This window comes from Chaetodon auriga, chromosome 8 (genome assembly GCF_051107435.1).
Source record: "Chaetodon auriga isolate fChaAug3 chromosome 8, fChaAug3.hap1, whole genome shotgun sequence".
Lineage (NCBI taxonomy): Eukaryota > Metazoa > Chordata > Actinopteri > Chaetodontiformes > Chaetodontidae > Chaetodon > Chaetodon auriga.
Window position 1 is genome coordinate 2,721,351 of NC_135081.1, and position 21,145 is coordinate 2,742,495.

General features: G+C 39.8%; 1 protein-coding gene across 2 annotated transcripts in view; it reads right to left on the reverse strand.

Moving 5' to 3' along the window:
- Nucleotides 1-10,025: 10,025 nt before the first annotated feature.
- Nucleotides 10,026-21,145, reverse strand: part of grik2 (glutamate receptor, ionotropic, kainate 2) — a 272,974-nt gene continuing 261,854 nt past the window's right edge. For both annotated transcript variants that reach the window (XM_076736799.1, XM_076736798.1), the window contains one exon: nt 10,026-12,024. In XM_076736799.1, the coding sequence (XP_076592914.1) occupies nt 11,860-12,024 (165 nt within the window). In that variant the 3' untranslated portion in view covers nt 10,026-11,859. The remainder of the gene's footprint in view (nt 12,025-21,145) is intronic.

A 21,145-nucleotide genomic window follows, 5' to 3' on the forward strand; every position in this document is an offset into this window, starting at 1 on the left:
ATTGTTTGTTTTTGAATCTCTGCATGGGCCCTGAGCTGTATTAAACTTCTAGTCCTGTACAGCTTGGCCCCTCAGACCCACAGATCAAGGGCTGCTTACCATGTCTTGATCACATAGGAGACATTTTGGACATGAGGCTTTCTCAGTAGCAGCGCCTAGACTCTGGAATAGTCTCCCGGAAAATACGTATATCACAGAATCTCTGAACTCCTTTCCACTTTCACTCGCCTGCTTTCCTCCATAATGATTCATGAAATTATATGTACTCTGTATTTATATGCATGCGTGTGTCTCTAACACCTGACGGAGAGCTCTTTTTGGGATTGAAATGTTGTGTTTGCACAATAAAAGTGTGCAGGTTTTGTCATGGTTTCTCAATTATTTTATCTCAGCCCAGCACTTCATTTAGCAGATGTGCATTTGATGCACCCACTAGATTACTTTCATAAAATACCCCAACAATGTTACATTATATTGAAGGAACAATATACAGAAGACAGTTCAGTCTCTCCTATAAAGACAAGATGTCTTGATGATGTGTTAAAAGAGTGTATTTGAGTTTACAGCTGACATAAAGCATTGCTCTGTCAATCACATATATGCCAACTTTTCTACGTTTGTAAAATAGTTTTGGCATGATGCGGCTGGAGAGAATGATATGCCAAACTCTATTCTATCTAATGCTGACTTGTAGATGCAATGTAGTTAATTGGAGGGCACAATTTAATATTTTAAGGATTTAATAATTCAGGGAAATTTGTAGACTAATTTGAACTAAAAATGTAATGATTGAGTAATTTGAGGGAACAAATTGTAATTCAACAAAATTATTTAATCTTTTTTTGGTCCCTTGAATCCTATGGAGTTTCCAAGTTAAGTGACTGAACGACAGGGTAACTTTTACTTTAGAGGGCACCAACTCCCAAGGTCTTCTCTATGGTGAGCTCAAGCACAACCGCCTACCTCTCTCTCTCTCTCTCTCTCTCTCTCTCTCTCTCTCTCTCTCTCTCTTTTGCAAACTGTGATCCAGTTGTCTGTTGTTGCAAGCTTTCCCTTGGCACTGAATTAGTGTAACAAGGATACCAGGATCCAAGTGCAGTGTTGACTGAACAGAGAAGCATGCGAGTCTCACTGATAATCAGGCCCAGAGGGGGCAAGGTGAGGGTCAGGGTCACAAAACAGAGGTAGCGAATAGGAGAGCAGGCGAGGTCAAAGGCAGGCTGGGTCAAGAACGGGGAATCTGTCCAAGAGTGATCGCTGGAGAGTCTTGCATAAGGGTTAAGAACAATCTGGCAAGATATGGTAGTGGAAGAGGTACTTAAGTATTGCACTGAATAGGTGATGGATTCCAGGTGTGTGTCCAGTGATTGAACAAGCGGGCGTGGATAGCTGGTGAAGTTTGCAGGCTGAGCAGGTGTGCAGATGAAACAGAGTGGCAGCAGGAAAAGAGTTGACTGATGTGACAATTAAGGATAACCTCATCTGTGAGTCTCATCAAATTCTCCACCACTAAACCTGCTTGTTGGGATACTTGTCTGCCCAATGTTCCCCAAAGCTACTTGCAACAAATGGATGGACTGGGCATTTGGACTTCAGTCAGTCAGACATTGGAATTTGTTTGCTGTTTATGAGTACTTATCTTCACAACAATTGTGTTTTAGTCAATGAGAACACAAGTTTGAGATTGAGTTTGGCCTTCTGTTTTTTTCAGATTTCAGATTTTTAATTTTTTTCTGATTTCTAGAACTGTCTGTGCCTTCAAGGACTTCATGATTACTAAAAACAAAATACTGAGAATGAACAACCCTCATCATCTCGAGTGTATTAAAGCAGCAGTACATAACATGTATAAAAGTAATTTTTTGTCATATTTGCTAAAACTGTCCCTATGCCCAGACAGCAGTACATGAAACATGAAATCCGTGAAAAAAAAAAACGGCTCATTGGTCCTTCCTACTGCTCCTTCTGCGATTTGCAAGAATCCACCGCGCCTGACACAAAACAACCAATCAGAGCCAGAGGAGCATCTGAGGGAGTGTCTGACATCTGTCAGTCACTACTCACACACGCTGCGAACCGCCCCCTCCCTCCGCTCATGCTGCCGGCTGCCGCTCAGTCAAATAGCTCTCTGAGCGGCGTCAGGAGGCTAGTGAAAGCTATGGTGGAGCAACAGCCACCCGCAAAGGAGAAACTGCCCATGCTGCCACTGACAACAACAGCATATACGGCTAAGACAACAAAAAACCATAAAGCTAATATGGTGATTGTTACAGTAACACTCCACAGCGTGTACGGTATGTTAGCGACTGTGATGTAGCGGCTGGGCAGAGTTAGCTTGTTTCCGATGCTAAGGCTAATGTTATTGGTTGTCGCAACAGCTGCGCAAATGCCGCAGGGAGGAGGGGCTTGGAGGCAGGGCATGAGTGCAGCGGAGAGGGAGGAGGAGTGATGTGGAACTTGTGTTGGTTCAAATTTTCAGGCTAGGTCTGCTCTCTTCTCGATCTTACCTACTGCAGCTTTAACTGATTTGGCATATTTGATGATTTACGATACAAAGTAACTTTTGAAAAGGTTTCTTTACCATTGCAAATAATTAGTTTTGACATTTTATCTTCCATTGAAGAAAAGGCGACATGGCACCCTTCCAGTAAGGGTCTCTCTACATGCATAGGTGGATCTCAGATGCCGTAATCTGGTCACGCTCCATTAGTCCTTCATAGGTCTCAATCTGTGTAATCTGGTCATGGTTTATAAGGTCTGTGTGATTCTCCCTCCGTGGAATTTGGGATTATGTCTGTAAATCTCCTGTGGTGGGGATCAGAGGCGGATAAATGCCTGTGACTTTCCCTTTTTACCACTCTCCCCTGAATCGTTCAGCCTTGAGTTCACTGGACCAATAATGTCTAGCAGAACACAGACCAAAAAACACAACAAAAAAACACTTTTATTTTTTCAGCACAGGGAAAGAAATGTATTGTCATCTAATTCAGCATCATATTACACATGTGGTGATTTGTCATTTCTTCTGAGCCTACCCACTTTTTCATCTCACAGCTGTGTGAGGATTTAGCTGTATGTTGCTTTTCCTCTTCCTAACCCAAGGTCCTGCCATTGTTTTTGCTACAGTAGTTTGACCTTGTGAATTTTACCCATGGTTTAACACACCATTATAGGTTCTCAGGATGTTTCTCTATAAACATGTGAAAATGCACTTTATATAGAAAGTCTGGCTGCCATGTTGAAAAGAAATGGTTCAGCATATTGTCACTTGCTTATGCACTTGACCCCTCTTGACTGATTGTGGCCTTAACTCAGCCCCACTCCTAAAACTAATACAGAATGCAGTTTCAAGGTTGAGTCAGTTTATAAGCCTTACACCAGGTCTAAACCTATGTAACCCTCTGAGAAAGACAATCCAACAATCATCACCACGCTGTGTCTCAATTGGCCAGGTGTTGGAAGATGCTAAAGTAGGCAAGATTTTAAACATTCACTCTTGAACATTTTTCATCTTTATTTATGCACATATCTAGTACCACACCGAGTGCAACATGATGAATGTTTTTAAGATGAGACTCCAATTTTGTTTGATTCATCATGTCTTGTCCCTTTCTATGACCCCAAGTTTTTGCTTTGAATTCAGATGTGGCCATTTCAAACTGATATCAACACCATTGTCATTAAACATGGCCAGTTGACACTTTGTACAAAAACTACATTAGTTTGTTTCAAGCATATCCTGGCCTGTACAGTAACCTTAGCCTATTCACAATTTTAAAACTGGAAACTAAAACTTTAAAACACATAATCGGTATCTAAGCCTTAACTTTGGCCTAACACCCCCTTAACACATCCAGACTCAAACAATACAAGCATGTCAGACTGCCATTCATTGTGAATAGAACATTGGTGTTGAGAGTGAAATTAGCCCTGCTTGAAAACAATGCAAGGGGATGTGATGATGGCGGTGTGTTGCTTCAGGTACCAATGAGATGTGAAATAAAATCCAGGAAGTCCAGTTTCAGTGAAATTTCTCTGAAATTTGAAGGATATGTCATCAAATCACTGAAAAATAGTATATAATACCATGAGACAGAATTTTACAATTCTGGAAAAATTCCATACGGATTTTGGTAACTTTCCAGAGTGGAGAGTCCCACAAACACTTTTATGAAGTGATTGGCCAGGTGTGCAGAGTTTTGAAAGTGGACAGTTTGAACTTCTCTTTAAAGTTTTTTTTTTAATTATTTTTTTCACACAAACACCATCATCGCTGTTTGTGGGTACAAGCAAGTTGAACATGCTGTATGCTTTTGAGGAGGGACTGTCTGACAGTGTGACATTATCTCCATTTTTACGATTCAACACATTTCCCTGTTCGTAAGACGGCAGACTTCTGGGCTTGCATTTGAGCGTTTGGAACTTGCATAAACACTTTTGACATGGTTGGATGGCCTAAGTTATTTTAAGCTGAGTTAGACTCTAACACAGCCACTGAATGTCTGAGTACTGCTTTTCAGACTAGGTGGAGCAACACCTGAAATGCTATTTATGTTGTATTAGCACACTATTGTGTCAGTATCCAGGTCACCTTGCAAACATTTCTACATCTCTATTCCTTACGGAGTTATAAATGCATTACATCCAACATATACTATATTAAAAGCATTTCAGGAGATTTTTCTTTTTTCATAATGTAGGTGTTCTTGATGTATCATAGATCAGGATTCTTAGTTCCACATAGAACAACAATAAACTATGGCTCTCGGCCAAACTCAGGAAGCTTCACCAGGCTAAATAGGAGACCTACAGAAGTGGGGACAGAGTCCCATATAACCCAGCCAGAAACACACTGACAAATGAGATTGAAGTGGCAAAGAGGTGCTACACCAAAAAGCTGGAGGACAGCTTTTCAGCTACCAACCCATTGTCAGTGTGGAGACATTACCAACTACAGGAGACCATCCACCCAGACAGCTAAGATCTGTCAACTGGCCAATGACCTGAATACATTCTACTACAGGTTTGATAGGCTGACATCAACACCCATCACCCACACCCCCTGCACTATTCTCACCCTTTCCCACTGAACCCCCACCAGCACTCAGGAGTGTGTCACCTTTTTAAGAGACAGAAAATAAGGAAAGTGTCGGGCCCAAACAGTCTGTCTCCCCCCCGTCTGAAAGTCTGTGCTGACCAGCTTCAACAAATCACTGGATCTGCGTGAAGTTCCCTCATGTTTCAGATGCTCCATAATAACTCTGGTGCCAAAACCAATCCTCCATGTCTGGATTAAGTGACTACCAGGTTAGGTAGCTGTTAGATTAATTGGTGACTCTAAAAATTGTCCTTAGGTGTGAGTGTGAGTGTGAATGGTTGTCTGTCTCTATATGTTGCCCTGCAATTGACTGGCGACCAGTTCAGGGTGTACCCCGCCTCTCGCCCATTGACAGCTGGGATAGGCTCCAGCCCCCCTGCAACCCTAAAAGGGATAGTCGGTATAGAAAATGGATGGATGGATGACAGTGGACTTAAGGAGAATCCCCTCAACACTGCTCCCTATCACCATCCTCAACAACATTGTTTCCTCCATGGAAACTTTCAGGTGCTGACCCAGTTCTACACAGGAAAAATCCAGTCTGTTCTCTGCAAATCCATCATTGACTGGTTTGGGTTTACCACCTAACACGATCAAAACAGACTGCAATGGACTATAAGGATTGCTGAGGATCACTGGTGCCAACCTGCCCTCCATTTAGGACTTTCGCTCATCCAGATTGAGGAAACGGGCAGGTAGCATCCAGGACAAAACCTGTTCCAACTTCTCCCCTCTGGTAGTCACTACAGATCACTGAATGCCAAACAACCAGGCACAAAAACAGCTTCTTCCCTCAACCCATCACCCTGATGAACAATTAGCTAGTCATACAAAACATCCAGTGACTGGCCATTATTTTTAAATAACGCACATTTTTTTAACATGCACATTCATCACTCACTGCTGTCACTGTCAGCATCCATTGTCAGGTTCATGTGTTTGTTTGTGTATATTGTTTATTGCCTCATCATTCTTTGTATACACACACACACACACACACACACACACACACACATATGTGTGTGTCTATAGTATACAGTGTATATATGTGTGTGTTTTTAATACTTTTAATACCTTTCTCAACTTTCTTTTTTTTTCTTTTCTTTTCTTTTTTTTGTCTTCATCTGTGGTCAAAAGGTGGAGTTGTTCAATAGTATTCCCTGCTAAATTTCTGCACTTACCCAGGCTGCATTTCCCTCACATTTGCTGCATGTACAAGTTTGCTGATTTCTACCTTTCTTACTGTCTCCCATCAGGAGAGCCAGCACGGCTCAAAAACCTCTTGAAAGTTCATCCTATCACTTCAATAAATATCCAGCCTCTGGCTGCAGAACTGTCAGCTCATCCAGACTCTGCATTCAAAATCTATTACTTCTGTTCACAATCAATTCAATCTTATTTCATTCTTTATCACTATCTTTCATTCATCTTATAAGCCTCTCTTGATTAAAACATCTGATGCAAATAACTGTCAGTACTCGCCCTGGACCGACATAATGTCTCCTAGTAAACACAGCTGGATCGGGACTGAACACAGCCTCCAAGACTGTCAGGGACCAGGTTGATTACAATGAAAATGGTGCCAAGGCAATTCACAGTGGCTCCAACCAGGATTCTAACTAGATCCTGTCTAGAACCGGATGGCAGGATGTAATTTATTTTTGACCCTGTCATTTGTATTGTATTGTATCTATATTTATCTATATTATATCATTGTATGTCTGCAACCCTACTCTTTGGTTCAGATAATAATAAAAATTGGATCACAAAAAAAGGAGATGGGAAAACAGGGTCCAGGGTCATCATAGACAAACATGGACGACAGAAGATATCAGAGATGAACCTACGTCTTGAATATGTCACGTTGCAGCAGCTCTGTTGAAGGCTTCATTAAAAATGTTAATTGTTCAACAGGATATGACTGTTGAGATACAAGCTGTAGCCAGGGGCAGTGGACTCAGCACAGAGTACAGCTGCAGCGGTAGAGGCTGTTGTCTATCACTGGCATCATTACTGTAATTTCTTTGCAATTTTTTCAACCTGAGCCTTGAATGTTTGAAGCACATTATAGACACTTTTAATAGTGCATGAGATGGTCAGCGTCTGTGTGTGTATTAGCATGTTTGCATGTAACTATTATTTAATGAATAAACTATGCAAAAAAAAAAAAAAAAAAAAAAGTAGTACCTAAATTGTATTCATACTAATTTGCTTCAAAAATGAATTAGAAATAAATAACTTTGTCAACATCATCATATAAAAACTAAAGACTGTATTTTAATCATTCAAAACAGCCATAGTAATGTTGGTATCAAAAGTGCAAACAGCATGTTTGTCCTTCTTTGGGGTATTGTTTTGATATTACTGCAGCACAGTAAGTTAAGAGTTATATGAAACTACAAACATATATGTATCTGTGATGGTATTACTGGTGTCAGCATCATTGTGGTAACCATAATTCACTTAAAATACTATAATGATAATAGTAATGGCATTTTGAAATAAAAATGCAGTAATGCAAAAATTCACTTTTGGTGAAAGAAGGAGCAGCCTCTCACCGACACCCTAACTTTATCATAGAGGTCAGTGGACACCTTATGCCGTAAATGGCACAAATGTGGACTGATAGAGCTCTAATGCCAGGGTCACTCTGCTGCCTGGCACACATAAAGTTAACAGCCAAACTCTGAGGTCACACACATAAGGGCACAGTCTTCTTAGAACCGGCAGAGAAGACAACTAAATACAAACGTCTTTGATGTAATCTTTGGCTGCATGTTCCACAGCTGCCAGCTTCAGATCTGTGCTGGCTCTGGGGTCAGGGCAAGGAGGATGGGTGCTTTAATCTGATAGGCTGCCACTCTGCTGAGTCATTGAAGCTAGCTTCGACTACAGTCCCTGACCGAGGTCAGGGATTGGTTATGCAGTGACCTTGTCAAGCGGTTCAGCCTCTGCTGAGCCAGGCGATTTTATGAGTGAATTTTCCAACCATGTAACCAGTTCCCAGTGCTTTTAACAGTATTAGATGACAATGGAATAAATCTGGATGTTTTACATCTTTTTTAAAAAAAAAACAAAAAACAGAAAAAAAAAAAAAAACCCCAAAACTCTAGTGCAATGGATGCAGTGTAAAGTATTGTGATTTCACATGATCTTTGATCCAGTTATGGAATAAGAAAAATACACAATCAAGCAAAAAAAAGGTCCTCAGCATACAACATAAAACAACTTTTCCTTTTTAAGTTGCAGTGGATATCTTCTAGAGATTTTTTTTCTTTTTTTTAAAATACTGGTTATTGGATTTTTGGGATATCAGTTTCTAAAATTAAATTCAAAAATCATAATTAAGAATGTACTTAATGTGAAGGACATATGTGGGACCAATAGCAATAATCACTTTTGGTATTTATTTGTGTTAATAACTTGGCTACAACCTTATTGTTTAAACAATGAAGAGACGTCCAACTTTGGGCCCATTTGTTGTCCACCCTGTGATTATTTGCTCACATACTGTCTTTGAAAAGAACAATGAGCCTGTCATTATTGAAAATGATTGCACATATGGGCTCCATTTCAGTCCATCATAGAGCTGATAGACAAATATTTATAAACTTGATTTCATTAACATTCATTGTCAAGAAATTCTTTGAATGATGAAGGCATGAAAAAACAGTGGGCTTACTAGTCCATCAATAAATCTTAAGGGGCCCACATGGACACTTTTTTTTCCCCAGATGTTGCATTAAGAAACTATTTTGAAAAATGAAGTCTTATTGATTTGAAAATTATTTTCCAGCTGCTAAAAATGAATCATGAAATATTAAAAAGAAGAACTATGACGCACACAGCCCTAACATAGACCCATATATGTGAGCTGTTAAAAAGGCTAAAACTGGGACAAAAGCAACTAACACATATAACACTTTGCTCCATTTGTTGCCCACATTGGCTCAGTTATTGGCATAGTGACAGTGAAAACAAACAGGGCCCCATGGGGCCTGAGGACAATTGCTCACATCGGCCCATTTTATCAGATAGAGGCAAAATATTTGTGAACCGTATTTTTATTGGCATGTCAAGAATTATTCGGGTGGTAGAGGCATGGATATTTATTATAGTGGTTGAATTTCAGGCCTTTTCAGTTATTCTGGCTGATTAGAACTCAATTTGAACACAGTTGGACCTACACTGGCATTATGTGATATCATGTGTCTACAGATTACATATACCCACACAGTCCTGAGAGGAGGTCTAATCAGCCAATGTCATTTAAGTAACCTGTGTGAGTTTACCATGTGTATGCATTGTCTGTCAGGAAGGCCCTGTTAAACTAGCCATGCCTGTGCCCTATTTGGTGATCTAAATGAGGCCGAAACGTTAGCTGATTATTGAATCATGTGAAAACCCCATGGCCTTGTTACCCACCTTGACCTAATCAGAAGTCTAGCTGGTGTGCAAATATTTTTAGATCTTCTTGACATGGGTATGCTATCGATATTTTGAATGGTGAAATCCCCTACCCTTAGGTTGTGGGGGCGACCCTCAAAGGAAATAGGCTTCATCAACCTGTATGTCTGCATACACAGTACACTACAAATTATATGGTGGTTAAAGTTAATGAAGATGCTATAAGACATACCTCTAACTAATTCTAAATTAGACACACCCCTGCCTAATGGGGTTTCTAAGGCCCAGATTCCAACACATTATTAAAATGGTCCTCATGGGCATTTGGGCTGTATATTTTATAATCACCCTCTTGTAATAGCTTTCTACGATTAGAAGACTTTAAGTGCTGTCGTTTTCATTCTGTTCATTCATGCACTAACATTCAATAAAGAGGCAGATGAGGTGCAAGTTGTGTATACCTTTTTTTAATTTCTTTAAACTTGTGCATCAACTTCAAAGGGTAAACTGTGTGCACTCCATTTTGTTTTCACAAGTTCAAAATTAGTTAAGTGTTCATTATTTTTTAAATACATTTTTTTTCCTTTTTAAAACCATTTAAACACAATTGCTCAGCACTGGACTCTAGCAGTCTATCAGTAATCGGGGATGTAGAGCGATAAATATGATCAGCAGTCCTCCCTTCCAGTGTGTTTACACTATATATTTGCTCTAACCAGTATTATCAGTACTCTTCTTTCATGTGAAGTAAAAATATCTTTCTTTAAATATGATTCCTTTACATGATAAAAATAGTTTCATTTTCTTCTTCTCAAAACAGCATTATGTCACCGATGCTTACCAGAATGCTCTGTACTAACAGTAGTACTCATAGTACTAATTCATGTGAATTTGCTCCATGGAGGATGGGTGCACCTTGCACTCTTGGTGTGTGTGTGTGTGCGTGTGTGTTGGCTGTGTCTAGTGTCAAGCAAAGTCTTACTACCAGCCTGGAGTACCATGCCTCTGCCATGGATGACACTCGTCACGGTGTGTTTCGTGTTGATAAAAATCATTACAAAATTTTGATTCTCTTCGTACAAAAACACGTTTTCATAGAAATTGCATTTGCACAAGTAAATGTGTAGCTTTGCGGCCAAAGAAAGAAAGAAAAAAAAGCCACAGTAGTACAAAATGAAATTTGAGACCTGACACTGAGCAAATGGAAAGAAACTGTGTATACCCATGAACAGTTGACATGAGGTGTATTTGTGGTAGTAGTGAAAGTCCAGTCCATAGAGATATAAATAAGGAGTTTTATAAATAAAACAATAAATACTTTGAATAAATAGAGTTTGTTTGTTGTGTGATTGATGTGAATTTAGACTTGGTGAGCCATGCGCACACCATTCCAAGGTTTCTCCTTATTGACATTAAGGGTGTGTACCTTCATAGAATCCTCTTTAAGTGACTACTGGCTGATACATGGACATCAACAGTTCATTATACTGCCCCTATCCCACGTTTTCTGCTTGAATTTCACCATATAATCTGCCTCTAAAAATCACCCCCCAATACATTAAAGACTGAAAGTGTTAGTACTCTGAAACACAAATATTTGATATCACTTATTGCCTGATGGATGATATACAGTGTATCCGTTTTTGATGTTGATCAATATCATATGTGACTAAGCAATGCCTCTCTATACATTTTGGGAGCAGCCGAGCTCGTCGTTATCTTCAGGGCTTTGGGATTAAATTAGTCAAGAGCCCATTCGGTCATTCTATTCACAGCTTCTGAAAATAAACAATCCTTTACAAACTTTTCTTCCCATTCCTCCAGTTAGCAATCTCTGAGATGCTCTTGATGCTGCTCGACCAGCCTCTTTTGAGATGTGTGGTGAAAGACTGACTGAGCAGCAGCTAAAGATGATAGGTCCAATTTTTTGTGTTTTTTTTTTTTTTTTTTAATTTTTATTTATTTTTTTTTTAGGACCGCCTCTGTCCCACCTTATTACCTTATTTCAATTTATTTCCAGACTCTTCAACTCCTGGGTTTTGTACATCCTGGCACCTGTAGTTCGCCAAGGTGGTAAGAGTAATGAGGTAACTTGCTGAAATTTCACCCAGGTTCAAGTTATTTCCACAGGAAATATTGTTGAATCTCTTATCCCTAACTATTTATAAAGAAACAAAAATGACAATGTCAATATACTCCCAAGCACCTCTGCTCTATATTTGAAATGACCCAACTGGGAACCATTACAACCCCATTACAATGCCCTTACCATTTACCCCCACCCCTTTCCCCAGTGTCTCTGCACACCTCCTCGCTGCAGGAGAGAGGGTGAAAAAGAGATTGAGATTCCCATTTTAGGCCATGGTCTCTTTCCCTGGCAGTCTGCGATCGTTGAAAGTGTGCATGTTGATGACCTCCTCTGTTTTCACCATGACAGGTGGCTGGGGCTTGTGTTTGAGCCGGCGTTGGCACTTGAGGGAAACCCGCAGCTCGTCCACCATGGCGCTGCAGAAGGATCTCTGCAGAGGGAAACAGGAAAAGCAGAACAAAATGGGTTACAGACCACCTTGCCTGTCCAAATGTTATGGGCAAGAGAACAAGCATCTTCTTCTTGTGGGCAACAACCCCCCATCCCACTGGCTCCCAACCCCAGGTCAGGGCTGCCACAGGGGAAAATGGTGAAATATACAGTGTAGCAGGTGGGGAATGGATGGGATGCTGAATTGGGAAGAAATAGGATGGAGGGAGAAGCAGGTCCATAGGCTGTGCAGTAGAGTGTAAAGTGTAAAGGCAGTGAATTACTCAACATAGTGTCAGAATACATCAGTGGTGAATTTGTGGTTGTTGCTGCTCATGCAGGGCTTTTAATTCTTGGATTCAAAGCTCCACACTTTATATGTATACTTTCAAACTACTGTATATTATTAATGTCTTATATCCAATACATTTCATGTCATTTTTGTTATAAGGCGTCATCAACATATATTGGTGTACATATTCCCTTCCATACTACTATATTAGTTAGCAATTGTCAATGTTTCCAACAATGACTTCCCAGTCTCAGAGAAGAGGGGACTTGTTTCTTTTACAGCCCTATCTCCAGGCAAAACTTCAGTGTTAGACAGTACTGCAAAACCCCAGATTACATTAAATGACTTTTTAGTCATTTTAGTAGTATGGCTGTTGGTATTGCAATGTCGGTCTGTGCCTAAGTACAGCCTCACAATGCTGCTAGCATGGCTGTAGTTAGTTCTGTTTATGTCTAATGCCAGCATTTTAAAATTCCTTTCTATAATATCTGCACATGGTAACTACACTTTGGTTATGGTAATTTTGGGATAAAATCATGGTCATAGCAAATGTAAGGTAATGTAAGGTAAAGTGAAACACTATTATCCTAAAAGAGCAAACAATGATACAGGTTCAATAACAGGACACAAACTTCAGACTCATAAAGGTACACTACTACAATTCACTAAATTGAGAGGTGGAGGATTGTCCACTGTCAATATAATTATTAATGATACAAGGCTGTCCTTCTTCTACACGTACAAATATGTTAGATAGACAGATGCAGATACACTGAAGCAGTGCCTTCTGAATTAAAAGCAAAGCAAGATTCCTTGTTGTTGTTAACACTCACTCGTGGACAGTGGAGGGTCTAGACAGAAGGCAAAGGAGGAGTGTCGATACCAACCAGTTAGAATTACTGGTGTGACATGACCATGATCCCCCACTGGCTTACAACCAGTACTGACATCTGTATTCAGTAGGGCTAATTGACCAGGGATAGAACCTCGATACCAGATGCTCAGTTCAAGCTGAATTGGTATAATGTTGTATGTTTAACACACAGAAACTACTATGAGGATCAATGGGTACACCTCTTGTGGCCAATAATGTTCCTCTTGATTGTTCATTGTGTGACAGTACTGTCCTTGACATACTGTATCTCCATGTGACATGTCATGTTGTGTAAGCATAGATAGTTTTCCATGAGAAAAAGAAACGCCACCACTATGCAACAAAATCTACCCTGTGTCAGTGTTTAGACCATGGCAGTGTTTTTGCAAGCTTTAGGCCCACTAGTTTTATTTCATTCCTCTATGCAATGAAAATCAACTATCAAGAGACTTGAAGCATTAGAAATGGGTTTATCATTGGCTTTGGAAACAACCCTGTTAATTGCTGTTTTCAAGGTAAAGAGTTAACTGTAAAGTCAAACTTTTATATGAATACAGAGAGGTCACAGAAGTTCTCAAAATAATGTAAATATAAACACGCACACTTCCATGACAACTTCCAAACCTCCAACAAGTGAGTAGTGCTTAGTGGAAATTGTTTGGTCAAATGATAATATGAATTTAACAGGACCATGTGACCTAATTACAAACTTAAGTTCCAAGTGTCCACAATTTAATGTCTTGCCTTACTGAATTGAGTGGAGACCACAAGCTGCATGGAGCGAGGAAAGGAAACTTGCAAAATCTGAGCAAAACATGAAAAGGTTTTCTGATCTGACGCTTATATCAGCAGGACAACTTAATTTTCTTTGGCAAAACCCTTAAAAAGGTTAGGCTAGGTTTCAGGAAACATTGTGGTTATGGTTAAAATTATTATTGATTGTGATGGTGACAGTAATAAATATAGGGTCAAGATTATGTAATAATCATGGTTCTGCTTTAAAAAAGGCATAATTGACTGTGGATTTAAAACAGGAAAATAATAGCTCTCTGGTGTTTTATTGACCTAACCTGACCTTCTCTCTCAGGTGACCATGATAAGGTCACCTGACTTCCTGCTTTGCTTATGTCATAATTACTATGACCACTAGAGGGCACTTCAACGTAAACACATGCCATTCTGAGGGATTTGCTGAAACAACTTATGTAGTCGCTCTTCTTTGGGGACAGTTGCAAAAATCTTGTTAGCAAAACAAGGAAAAATATCAACATCAGTCGAATCATACATCGGAACATAGATTCATATGAAGCAAAAGGTCCAATGTTAAATGCAAGTTTCTTTGAAGGGCTTGTTGACCCGTTGGAATTCAGGAGACCCTTTTGGACTGCGATAAAGACACAATTACGATTTCACACGTTGGTAAGTACTATGGAGAAGTATCCATGCTGAATATGACTATTGAATAACTTTGGAAAAAAGCTCCAGGAGGGATAAGACACTTGTGTGTGTTCCAGCCCCACTTTGTAATTTAACTTGATCAGGCAGCTGTAGTCTACATATTTTCATTTAAGTATTGCCTCGTGCAGCTTTAGCCACATACTGTGATTATCATACTGTAACAGAACATCTGCACACCATGCCAAACAATTTTACTGTATGCAGCCAACTGGAATTACATGAATATGTAATTAATGCAATAATTCATGCATAATTGAAGGATTAAATGTATCCACATACTGTTTGCCGCATTAAAAGAAAACTGACACTTGAAACAAAGCCATAGGTGTGCAGTCAAGTCTAAATTTCTGCACAAAATGGTAGAAGAATGAGAATGAGACGCATCTCAAAAGTGTTTTACAGATGAGGTTTAAAATTTGAGATTGACTATGGATAGAAATAACTGTCTGCCTAATGGTCCCTGGCAACCGTGTTCCCTGAAAACAATATTTAGACCAGCCTGCACTGGTGATTGGGAGCACTGGGAGAATTCCATTTGGCCTGGCCATCTGATTTGCCTGGAGTGGCAGGCCAGTGTTAAAAATGCAATATGAAATGGTTAAATCAAAGTGAAAACATGGGGCAGGTACTGTCACTCAGACCTGTAGACCACCAGCACCCCTGCCAGTTTTTAACTCGATGGTATGATCTCTGTTTGTCATCATATGATTAGTCGTGCACATGTTCACATCAACAGAACATTCAGTCAGTGTGTGGATTGTTCGTGGCTGAGCAGTGAGGAGAAAAAATGGACAGCATAGGAGAAAGAGAGAACAAGAGAAAGAGAAGAGGAGCTGTGAGGGAGTGCAACAAAGGAGAAAAGCCCTGAAGGAAAGTTCAGTTAAATACAGCAAAGTTATACACATGGTTAGTGTTTGTGGAAAAAAAAAAGCCAGTGCTCATTATATCACAACCATCCTTCTCCAATTGGCTCTGTGCTTTTTAAAAAAATGAATAAATGGCATCAATACCTAATCATGCCATAGGAGAACAGGAGGCGTGTATGCATGGAATTAAAGTTGAAGTTAAAGACCTGTATACTGGTTTCTGTTAGATGTAATACCTCAAGTTACTCAGAGCTACCAGAGCTGCATGACAAGTCCAGTCAGAGCTCTAAGGAAATGCCAGGTGCAAAATAAACACTCCAAAAGTGCACAAAAATTCTATATATATGAATACTCATATGTTCATGAATATTCAAGTACAACTGACTAACTCTTGAAACTCAAGAGGCTTGGCTGTTTTTAACTATTTTGGAGGTTTTATGAAAAACAGTAAATATTGTACGTTTCAACTAAACAGCTACAGTATATGTGGTCTGTTGTGAGTGTGAGCCAAGGTCAGGTTCCCAGTCTGAATTATTATCCGAGTCCAGTCCTGTGTTCATACATTACTAAATGGTTTCGCCTAATGTGTTTTGAAGGAGTGCTGCCTGGATTCAGTTTATGGGTAGGGTCTTTTGCCAGTCCATGAAGTGCTATGTTCTTATTCTAAAGTGTTGAAAAAAGCTGTTGAGAAGTTCAACCAGGAAAATTAACTTTACATAAGCTTAACCAAGAACTAAAATGTAACCATAAAAAATGTTTAACACAGGGTACCCTAGTACACCTGCTACACCTTCCAGATGGGGACCCTCATTTCATTTCATGTCATTTTCCGTGTGTCCCTCCCACAATTTTCCCAATATCTCTCTATTGTCATCAGTCCAATAAACACATAAAATACCTCAAAAATCATATTCAAAAGATGATAATCATGCCTCATTTGCAACAAGTAAATACTGTAGGAAAAGAACTGTCAGCAGGTGTTTTTCAGGTACGTCCAGTATGAACATTTTGCAACTTGCAGATACATTCATTAATAATAGTTGTCTTATTAAATGTATTTGAAAAACTTCTCATATGGCAGGCTTATGTTTCGAGCAGTAAGCAAATATATTTATTTGGACAGAAGGGTTAAATATTCAATTTCAATTCAGTTTTATTCATATATCACCAAATCACAACAAAAGGTACCTCATGACACTTTTCATATAGAGCAGGTCCAGATAATCCTGTCTCGAAATTCTTTGTTTGTGCTGTGTTAAAACCCCAATTCCAGAAAAGTTGGGACTATGTGTGAAAACAGAATACAATCACTGCAATCAAACTGTTGACCACAATACCACAAGGTCCACATCTCATTTTTATTCAATTGGTTATATATGTTATTATATTAGTGAAAATAAAATAATATTTGATCAAGTAACGTCAGATCTCTTGTGACTGGGCCAGCAAAAAATGAGGCAGACAAGGCTCAGACAGTTAATCGATATTTATTACTGACCCAGGCATATTCTTGCAACTACATTTACACTAGTTGTAGAAACTGTGTCCAAGAGAAAATGAGACACATTCTTTATCTGTGGTTTACGAGCTGATAGCAAATTCTCCAGTGTAACCTTAATGTGTGAACTCTGCAGCTACAAAACACACAACATTCTCTCCAGCACTTAATGTCACAAAGACAGTGATGTCAATGACAGGGAAATAACCTGCATTAAAACCACATTAATCTGAGGACAGGATCGCTGCGATTGATCTCCAGCTACACTGAATATTCACTATCAGTTTATTTAAACAGAAAATATGACACTGTATTGGAGCCTATTCATAACAAGGTATGGCAGGGGCATTTGTCCATGGGCCTATGAGTCTTATCAGTGTTGACAAAAACATGGAAAATCCATAATGATAACTAGATACTGAAAGACCTCAGTGCTCCACGCAAAACCCACAGTTCAACTACCAGTGACTAAGACTTTAGCTCAACAAAAAAAAAAAAACCTCTTCTGAGGCTCAATACTACAATTGGCCTGTAAAAAAAAAAAACAACCCTAGTGACGCTTCTTGTGTCTTATAGACAAGCTTTGTGATTCTTGAGTATTTGTTTCTGTAGAACAAGAGAACTATTAATTTCATGCTATTTTCAATACAAAACTCACAATTTAACTACCAATGAATGAGTCCTTATCTAAAAAAACAACAACAAAAAACTCCTCTTCAGGATCCCAGGAAGCAAACAGACATACTCAGTTTGAGACTCAATACAACAGTTGGCTAACGAAAATAAACCCAAGGGACGCCTCTTGCATTTGATTAGAACAAAACTATGTGATTTTCTGTGACTATCCATAGAGCGTGTGAACTATGAAATACAGACTTTCTGGCTCATTTCTAGGGTTTGGCAAGCTGACCTGTTAGGATCTGGACTATTAGCTATTCTATTTTAGCTTGGACTTCTTTCTCAGCTTGGACTTCTTTCTGAAATAACAGACTGTGTTTCCGGAAAAAACAAACAAACAAAAAACAGACTTGTGTATATATATTTATATTGTTATATTTTGTACTCTCATTTTTAGTAGATGTATCATAAACCAACTTCACCACAACAAATTCCTTGTATGTGTAAAATCATACCTGGCAATAAAGCAATTTCTGATTCTGACTATTTAGATGTCAGTTCCTGTTTTATTTTGGTAGCCATCCCTCATGTGCAAGTTTACTTTACTTCCTGTAAAAGGTCTTCGCCTTTGCCAAGGGCCTTCCCTTCGCCAAGGGGCCTTCAGAGAGGTCTCCCCTTCACCGACAGTCTGTAGAGGGATTCTGCCTTCACCAATGGCCTCCAGAGGGATATCGTCTTCGCTACAGGTCTCCAGAGGGGCTTCGCCTTTGGCAATGGTCTGCAGAGGGGTATCACCTTCGCCGATGGCTTCCAGATGGGCTTTGCCTTCGTCGCCACCAGCCTCCAGAGGGGTTTCGCCTTTGCAGAGGGATTCCGCCTTCGCCGACAGCCTCCAGAGGGGCTTCGCCAAGCCCCTTCGCCAAGGGGCTTCGCCTTTGCCGAGGGGCTTTCCCTTCGCCAAGGGGCCTTCGGAGAGGTCTCCCCTGGTCTGCAGAAGGATTCCACCTTCAGTGACGTCCTCTGGATTGGTCCGCCTTTGCTGGCCAGATGTCCGTCCTCCTTAGAGGTTCTGTCTCTGCCGTACTATTAAGATTTGTTAGTTCCTGTTTTATTTTGGTAGCCATCCCTCATGTGTCTAAGTTTACTTCACTTCCTGTATTTTTCCCATCCTTGTGATTGTGTGATTGTGTTCACCTGTGTCTGATTAGTCTACTTCTCTGTCTATTTAATTCAGTGTTTCCCTTTGTCTTTGTGGCATCATCCCTTATATGTGGTTTCCTTGTTCCTTGTGATTCTAATATGTAATTCCTAGTCCAGACCCTGATATCTGTGGTTTTTGATCTGTGTCCTGTTTCCCTGAAGCTTTCTTGTTTTTGGAGTTTTGGACATAGTTGGATTTTGTTTGTCCTTGTTTTTGTGAAATAAATCATTTGGACTGTTTACTCTCAGCCTTTTTTTAAGTCTGCATCATTGGGTTCACTGCTGACTGAAGTGTGGCTTCTATAGGATGTTGCATGGAAAAGCCTTTCCACTAAGCAGCTACCACTATAACTAGATAAAAACACTTCTTTCCGTATCTCTCTGTCTCTCTCTAAACCCATCCGGTCGAGGCAGATGGCCGCCCACCCAGTTGGTTCTGCTTGAGGTTTCTGCCTATTAAAAAGAAGTTTTTCCTCAGAGTCATTGCAAAGTGCTTGCTAATGGGAGAATTGTTCAGTGTCTGTACATTAAATAGTATGGTCAAGACCAGCTCTAAATGGAAAGTATCATGTATTTGGTGTTAAATGAATAATATTGAACTGCAAAGTATGTTTCAGGTGCACTGATATAGTTAGGCAAGAGACTACTTGGTCAAGGTGAGGGAAAGAGTTTTTTATGGCCTTTAAAAAAAGACAGGAAATGCCAATTTTTAGACTGATAGGGCTCAAACTGTGGCCCCTTCAAAGCTGGGTGTCCTATATGGTAATCCAATACCTCAACAATGCATCGGCACTGAATGTTGGCATTGGACATTCCATGTGGTATAGTCCAATATGAACATAATACTGGGGATACCATGGTTATGTTCATAATTCATGCCCAGCCAAATGGATTTCTGGCTGTAAATGTGCCCCGACTTATTCCTTGTACAGCATCAGGCTGTTCATTGTGTCCATGTAGGAAATGAATCACCAACAGCTGTCAGTGTAACAACATTCTCACTCACATGATGGATGAGTAATGTGCTACAGTAGCTGAATTACTGAAATAGTTTATCTCTTGCCACTGTACATAAAGCTGGGAAATCAACAAAATGAAACCTAAGCATAAAAAATAATTCCTCAGAACGTGCATTTTTCTTTGAATGTCCTTTTTAAATTGAAGTTACAGTTTGGGCTGAACATGTGGAATGTAACCTGTGAGTTTTTTTTTCCCCATTAGCCAAAGTCAGGCTGTGCTGTGATGACATGTATTTCCACTGCAACCTAATAGCCAGGGATGACTGTTGAGCCATACTGCTGTGGTCCTGCTTGGTAGCAGGGCTGACCGCAGCCAACCTGTGACTGTCTCCTCCTCAACCACAGTGAGTCGAAAAAGGCTGCAGGATTGTGTGCTTGTGACTAGACCACCAACGTGTCATCACTGTAAAAAACTTACAACCCAGTCATACAGGACTGTGCAAAACACAATCGACGCACAAACACAAACCAGACAGGCATCTCCACATTTGCTGGATTTTACGGGCGCATAGAGCATCATCACTTATTGATGCACATCATCAGACTGGAATTGCGTGTTGCTGCATGCCCAATTAAACTGCTGCTTCTTCACATTCTCTCTTCTTTTCTCATAAGCTATGGTGGCATCTGTATACTCTGTGAAACACCACTGGCAGCTGGGAATGGAACAGTCCTGCTCCTGTAGACGCTACAAGCCATTGTGTGCGTGCTCTAAGCTAAAAAGAGTTTATTGTGACAAAGTATTTAGTCATCTTTCAAGCAATCAAAGCAATCATTAGCACTGTTGCCCAGTGTATAGTTATCATTATTATATTTATATGCAAGTGGGAAGGAGACACATAAATGAGATTGCTGTGTGAGGTCCTTCGGAGTGTATTATAATCACTCAGAGGCTAATTCAGGCACTTACCTAAAGGCCAGCCCTATCCTTACTATTAATCTTCCTCTGTGACATTCATAATGCCATTCATGGAAAAAGCAATGGTGGAAATGTAGCTGAAAATTGACAAATTTTTGTAATGTCAAATGCAATGATTCAGAGGAAGTATTATGGCATTTTAACACCAGGAAATATATACCATATTGTTTCTGAGACATGGGTACAATTACAGTAAACATGTGTGATCTCTCCTGATTGGCTGGCCTTGAATGCATTGTCATGCATTTAAGGCCAGCATTTCCAATGTAACTTTCTCACACTAATTGGCTTGATGCAAATGACAGCATCGTAGTTGTATTGTGTCACCACCTGCAGTGAAAAGTAGCATGCCATTTTCTTTATGCTGCAGTTTGTTTC